The 5,690-nt window shown below is 48.6% G+C and overlaps 1 protein-coding gene across 1 annotated transcript; it reads right to left on the bottom strand.

The window, feature by feature from the left end:
• On the bottom strand, positions 1 to 5,338 carry LOC113211420 (uncharacterized). The gene is made up of 8 exons (XM_026429780.2): positions 5,284 to 5,338; positions 5,003 to 5,137; positions 3,280 to 3,447; positions 1,929 to 2,358; positions 1,525 to 1,631; positions 1,361 to 1,435; positions 1,199 to 1,288; positions 1 to 1,122 (listed from the first exon to the last, which is right to left on the bottom strand). The coding sequence occupies exons 1-8, from the start codon at positions 5,296 to 5,298 to the stop codon at positions 1,048 to 1,050; spliced, it is 1,095 nt and encodes a 364-aa protein (XP_026285565.2). The 5' UTR covers positions 5,299 to 5,338; the 3' UTR covers positions 1 to 1,047.
• Between the last annotated feature and the right edge of the window lie 352 nt (positions 5,339 to 5,690).

The following is a 5,690-nucleotide window of genomic DNA, read 5'->3' as shown; positions in this document are numbered from 1 at the left end:
TTTTAGTTCACTTATTTAAAAATAAGTGAAAACATCAAGACCACCAGTTTCAAGTCGACAAGAGTTTTGTACCTGTTACAGTTACTGATAACACAATAAAACCTCAGTTTATGCACACATCTTACTCGTCCTAATAATCGAACCAATAAGTACGATCAACTTCAACGCGACTTACGAGTTCTGGACACACTGAGGTCACCGCACCTCCACAGCCCAATGCACACACGTCGCAAGGCTCTTCTTGGCAGAGCTTTGGTATGTCGCAGAAAAATTTGATCCGCAGGCTAGGGTTTGCCGACATGAGCGCCTTGAGCGTGTCCCAGTGCAGCCAGGCGTGCACGCAGGTGGGGCGGACGTTTTCGCCCAGGTCTTCGAGTTTGAGCTTCCTCAGGGCCGGCAGTGAGGTAAGCAAGCTGAACATCCGCTGGAGCTTGTGGGTTTCCTTGCACGGATAGCCCCAGAGGGTCAGCGACGTCACCTGGGCCTTCTCGTGGGCGAGTACCTTCAGGAGGCCCACGCAGACCTTCGCGGACTTGGTATCCTCGACACGCAGGGTGACTTTGCGTAGCTGCTTGGCGGCGCGGCCGAGGAACTCCGCAGCCGACAGGACGGCAGCTGGCATCTCCGCATCATAGTTGACGACAAGGTGTACCTTCGTCAGCAGCTCTTGCGAGGCCAGCGCCTCCAGTCCGACAAGCATCGGGCACTGCAGCATTCGGAGGTTCGGTAAAGCAGCCAGGAGGGACACAGTTTCGGGAGAGTACGTAGCATACTCGCCCAACTCCACCACCTCCAGAGTGGCAGCGTGTCCGGCCAGCATAAAGTCCACGAAAGGCTGCGAACCCGCCAGGAGCTGGCATTCGAAAAGCCGCAGGGACGGCGTCGACACGGGTCTGCGTGGAGCGAAGACGGCCCCCTCGAAAGGGAATTCGCTAACTGCAAGCGTCTCCAGGCCTGGCCCCTGCCGAACGGAGTTGCCGGCGCAGCGAAGTGGAGCTGGCAACTCCGTTTGGCGGAAGGGCGGGCCTGCTTGTTACTGTAGGAAACTTATTTGTATAAAAGTGATAACATAGCTGGAAATTGGATTAAAATGACGATGAAGGCCATGGTGGAGGCAATAATCTGAAAACAAGGGAATGCATTTTTCTGACACGACTTCAAAAACTCTCCGGTGACGATGCACAAAAAATATATTTACCTGTTTCATGGTACTCAAATCGAAATAATAGGGATCTACAGCTTTAAATCGAATTTCTTGCAATTGCGCCTGCTGAATGAACCCACAAATCTGTAATCATAAAAGATATCGAAAGTGTTCGTCAATGTGTTAATTTCTGATGTTGCAATCAAAAAGACATACTTCTCTTTTGATTTGAAGATCCATGTTTGGATGATAAGCCATTGTCGTCTGCAGGGCAGTCGTTATCCTACAGTTCTACAAGAATTTAAGTATAGGGTTGTGCACGCAGAAGAGCAACACCATCCCTGCATTTCCTTGGCCCTGTCCTCTCAGCCTTGACTTACCTCTCTTTGCATCTGCTCGCCAATGATACAGATGAACAGAAGCTTAGCTGCAAGCGACATGGCCCAGACCAGGTTCCACATTCCTACCCATAACCACCGACTAGTTGCTGGAAAAACAAAGGTAGCGCGTAGCGCCTGTTAAAGGTGTCATATTTAATATATAGCATAATACCGAACCAGAATACAGAGACTATGTAAAACATTGTATTGCACAAAAGAAAACTGTAAATTTTTGATTTAAACTCGAGCTTGAAACCGGTCTGCAATTTACATACCTGGTGTAAAATGTTAACGTTAACGAATCGAATATTTTTGAGTTTGAGCAAGAACGCAAATTGTATCGCTTCCGATCAAATACTAATTTTATAATAATGAATACACTACCGTCAATGTTATATTCCTACCGTTACTTGTTATCACTACGCTGTACACACAGACCACGGCCTGGACCATCGTCAAGGTACTGGAGACCACATTGAACAGTTCATAGATATGGTTGGTTGCGTGGACGCTGTCGTGGACAACCTGGTAGCGCACCCTGAGCGCACGGAGACTCCTAGCCAGGGAGGACATCCTTCCTTCTAGCCGGCGTGCCAGGCACACCGAGCACGTTGTCGTGGCCGCGGGGGCGCTCAGGGTGTCCCCAGGCGACGCTACCCAAGACGGCGTATTGATGAGTTCTTGGACATCCTCCGCTATGCCTTCTAAGAAGTCTTTGGTGACGGTCATCACGTGGATGAACGTGTCGTGGGTGAGGCTGAAGAGCAACACTGGCAGCACGTCATTCAGGGCGTATGTTATTTTCAGCCAGTCCGCGGCCGTCTTGTAGGTAATCTGTGACATAAAACGCCTTACCTGTATTCCAGTCAGTGTGGCTGAACATTGAAAAAAAAAACAAAAAAAAAACAACAAAAAACCACAAGTGTGACACACAATTTCATTAGGTTCATTCGGTGGTCACATAACATTTTATGTGGTTTATTTTATAAGAGAGCTCTGTCTTAAGTTGTATTTCATAGACAGCTATTCGGTGCCTTGTAATCATACGGAGAATCATAGTGCATCAACTACATGTACAGCTATTTTCGCCGTAGCTTACACAATAACTGGATTTGTATCTTTTGTTTGTACGAACTTAAGCAATCAAACTTTTTTGCACAAATTTCTGCGTTCATTTTGAACACTTCTGTGCATTCATTTGTAGGAAATCATGGACTTTTTCGTACAACCCGTTTAGGGAAAATTTTGAGCAAGCGAAATAGAGGCTATACGATGAAATCGTCCGTGTTATGCAGATAATTTTATTCATATTAAGGTGCCCTTACACTCAGCGTATTCGGTGTCCGCGGACGTGTCCGCCTGTGTCCGTTTTCTATTTTCCGTTGATGTTTCAGGCAGAAATTCTAATCAAATGTACGACCGTATATCCTGGACACATTTTCTAACGTCTGGTAATAAAAAACCGTATCTGAAAACGGTTTAACATCAATGTGGATACAGCGGACAGGCTGAGTGTAAGGGCACCTTTACAAATATGCGTTAAAAAAAAACACATTTTATCGTAGCTTCAGAATCAGTCAAATGCTTCTAAACAATACAACCGAATTATCCATACCACAGACGATTCCATTTGAATTACAGATAGTTTGTGATCCGAGAGCTTGCTCAGACTTTGCCGTGAATCTCCGTTCGTAAGGAAATGAGGGAGTGCCTTGCGGGTGGAGGGGCCCCCAGGTGTATTGGCGACGGTCGTACGTCGTATATGATCGCTGTAATGGTGTACACGAGGGGTGCCGCTCCAAAGCAGAGGACGGTGGCGGCTCTGGTCTTGTACTTGCGCCTCTGACTCGGTAAGGAATTCATGTGAAGGAGCACGGCTCTGACCAGCAGGCTGAGGTCGTGGGAGTGGCGCACCATGACTACCTGCGACAGAGGTGTGACAGGCATTTAGTGTATGCACGTCCCTTGATTCAGTTATTGGAGTGCTACAGTCAAGTGCCCTAAATACTGATGATTTTTTAAAGGGAAAAGGCCTGTTAAATACCAGGTGGCTGATTAACCCCGCGCACTTCTGTAGTTAGACTGTACCGCACGCACGAGTGCGGGCGGGTTGCCTACTCGCCCAGCCCGTAAGGTGCCGTGGACAGGGCCGATAGGCAAGCCCGCCCGCACTCGCGTGCTGTACAGTCTAACTACAGAAGTGCGCGGGGTTAATCAGCCACCTGGTATGTAGTTTTGATAAAATAGAAAATCGGTGGGAATTACAAAATCTTAGGACCAAGACACACCTACCTCCACCTTAAACAATTTTTATCACCTACGGTGGACCTCTTAGGCCCTCTGTAAGAGTGTCCGTATAAGTGCACTAAACACAGACAAAAGCGATATTCTCAATCAATTTGCCCTAAAATTAAAGATTTTTACGTCGAATAAAATCGGTTAGTGACCGAGCTGCCAACAATATCACCAACTTCAGCGCACGTTCTTTAGCGTCTTCAAATCCGTCTCACGGCCGCGAACCGCGAAACTCACCGCAGGGGCCCAAGACTCATCTGCGGCCTTCGAGATGAAGGTTGGGCTGATGTGAAACGCTTGGGATGGGGTCCCTACCCCACCTCAGTTCGGCGGCAGGGCAGGTTGAACTTGGGGGTAGTTTGTAAACGATTTGCCAGTTTATCGAGTCTGGAAGCGGAGCGGTTGGTCTGACCGACACGAGACTATGAGAGCAGCTTCTTTGGGGTGTTATTTAACGGATCCGCATGGACCCTACCCTCCATCACCTTCCAAAGGGGTGCAGGGCCAGTTGGGGGTAGCTACCCCCTGGGAAAGGGTTGAAGATGTTGACACCGGGTTTCTCAGCATGGATGTCTTTCAAATGAAGAAAGGAACCTTTCCTTGAGGTTTCAAGCCAAAAATTCAACCCTTAGGGTCCTAAATGGCCGATATTCAGAAAGGGGTTGCAGGTTCTAGGGGTGGTTTAGCCGAGGGGTTGTCCGATTCCAAAAAAAAAAGAACATGTTCCGTGTATACAGGGGGTGTCTCTGAGGATATAACAGTAGTTTTGGTCATCCTCAACTCACCCCTTCGTAGGGGTGGGGGTGAACGGGGCAGGGGGTGCGTTTGAACGAATTCGATTTCACTGACGCCGTTCAAAAGAGGACACAAATTTGAGTCGGTACAGCAAACATTTCGACTTTCCGATCATTTAAAATGACAAATTCGGAGCCTTTTAGGTCTTATTTTCTTCCCTGGTTCACCCTTGGGGCTGCAGAGGCCTACACTCCAAATCTCGACCTTCTAGCTCAAAAGATTTAGAAAATACGCCGGCTCAAAAAAGTGCGCCGCTAATTTTGATCGGTAGTGTATAACACAGCAAAGTGTCCGTATTTAGAGCGCTAGTCCGTATTTAGGGCGTTTGACTGTATATAAATAGAATGCCTCCTTCTTAAAACAACATGATTTACTTTCGCCCTCTCACCTGGATCAGTGTTAGTCCGACGTTCTTGCTCAGGTAGTCTAACAAATACATGCTGCTGACGAACTCGTAAACTTTAGCTGGGATTATGGTCTGCAATTGGCTGGTCTTACTGAGGTTCGACCAGAAATCATTGAACTGTAAGGTTTATTCAATAACATCACGGTTAAACTCAGAACGAATTGACATCGACTGGTAAAGTTTTTAAATAAAAACATACAAAACTCAGCTCAGCCAGCCCCCCCCCCCCCTCCCCTCTCTTTGAGGGAGACGGAGACACCCACCGTCACGTATACCATTGCGACCCTGGCGATGTTGGTCACTGGCGTGAAGACGTTCGCGTACGCGGCGGCCACCCGCTGCAGCCGTGCATGACCCCCAGCCGCATGCCCAGCAGGGAGGCCCGCCAGTGCGCCTCGAGTGCGCGCCCCCAGGGCCGCCCGGAGCTTCCCATGGCACATCGCGTACTGGTGTGGACAGCCGCTTAGCTCGCCGCGGTCCGCCGGTCGGCAAATCGACTTGACGATAAGCATCGACCGCCGCTCCGAGCCAAGGGCAAGGATGACTTGATCAGCTGTCATACATTAGGGCCACAGAACTCCACTCTGCAGAGTCTTCCATAGACGACGTTTCTTTTTCTGTGTTGTGCAAAGCCTTTGTTTTGGGGCGCGTTCGAATAAGGAAAATCGGG

This window comes from Frankliniella occidentalis, unplaced genomic scaffold (assembly GCF_000697945.3).
Source record: "Frankliniella occidentalis isolate FOCC.00 unplaced genomic scaffold, Focc_3.1 Scaffold148, whole genome shotgun sequence".
Lineage (NCBI taxonomy): Eukaryota > Metazoa > Arthropoda > Insecta > Thysanoptera > Thripidae > Frankliniella > Frankliniella occidentalis.
The sequence above is the reverse complement of the archived record's forward strand: the minus strand, read 5'-3'. Positions and strand labels throughout refer to the sequence as shown.

Bases quoted from the DNA above. Each gene is read 5' to 3' on its own strand.
- LOC113211420 (XM_026429780.2), bottom strand. The intron at 1,632-1,928 runs GTAGGAATATAA...TTGTTTTTCCAG, and splicing joins CGTAGTGATAACAAGTAACG to CAACTAGTCGGTGGTTATGG. The intron at 1,289-1,360 runs GTATGTCTTTTT...TTATGATTACAG, and splicing joins ATCTTCAAATCAAAAGAGAA to ATTTGTGGGTTCATTCAGCA.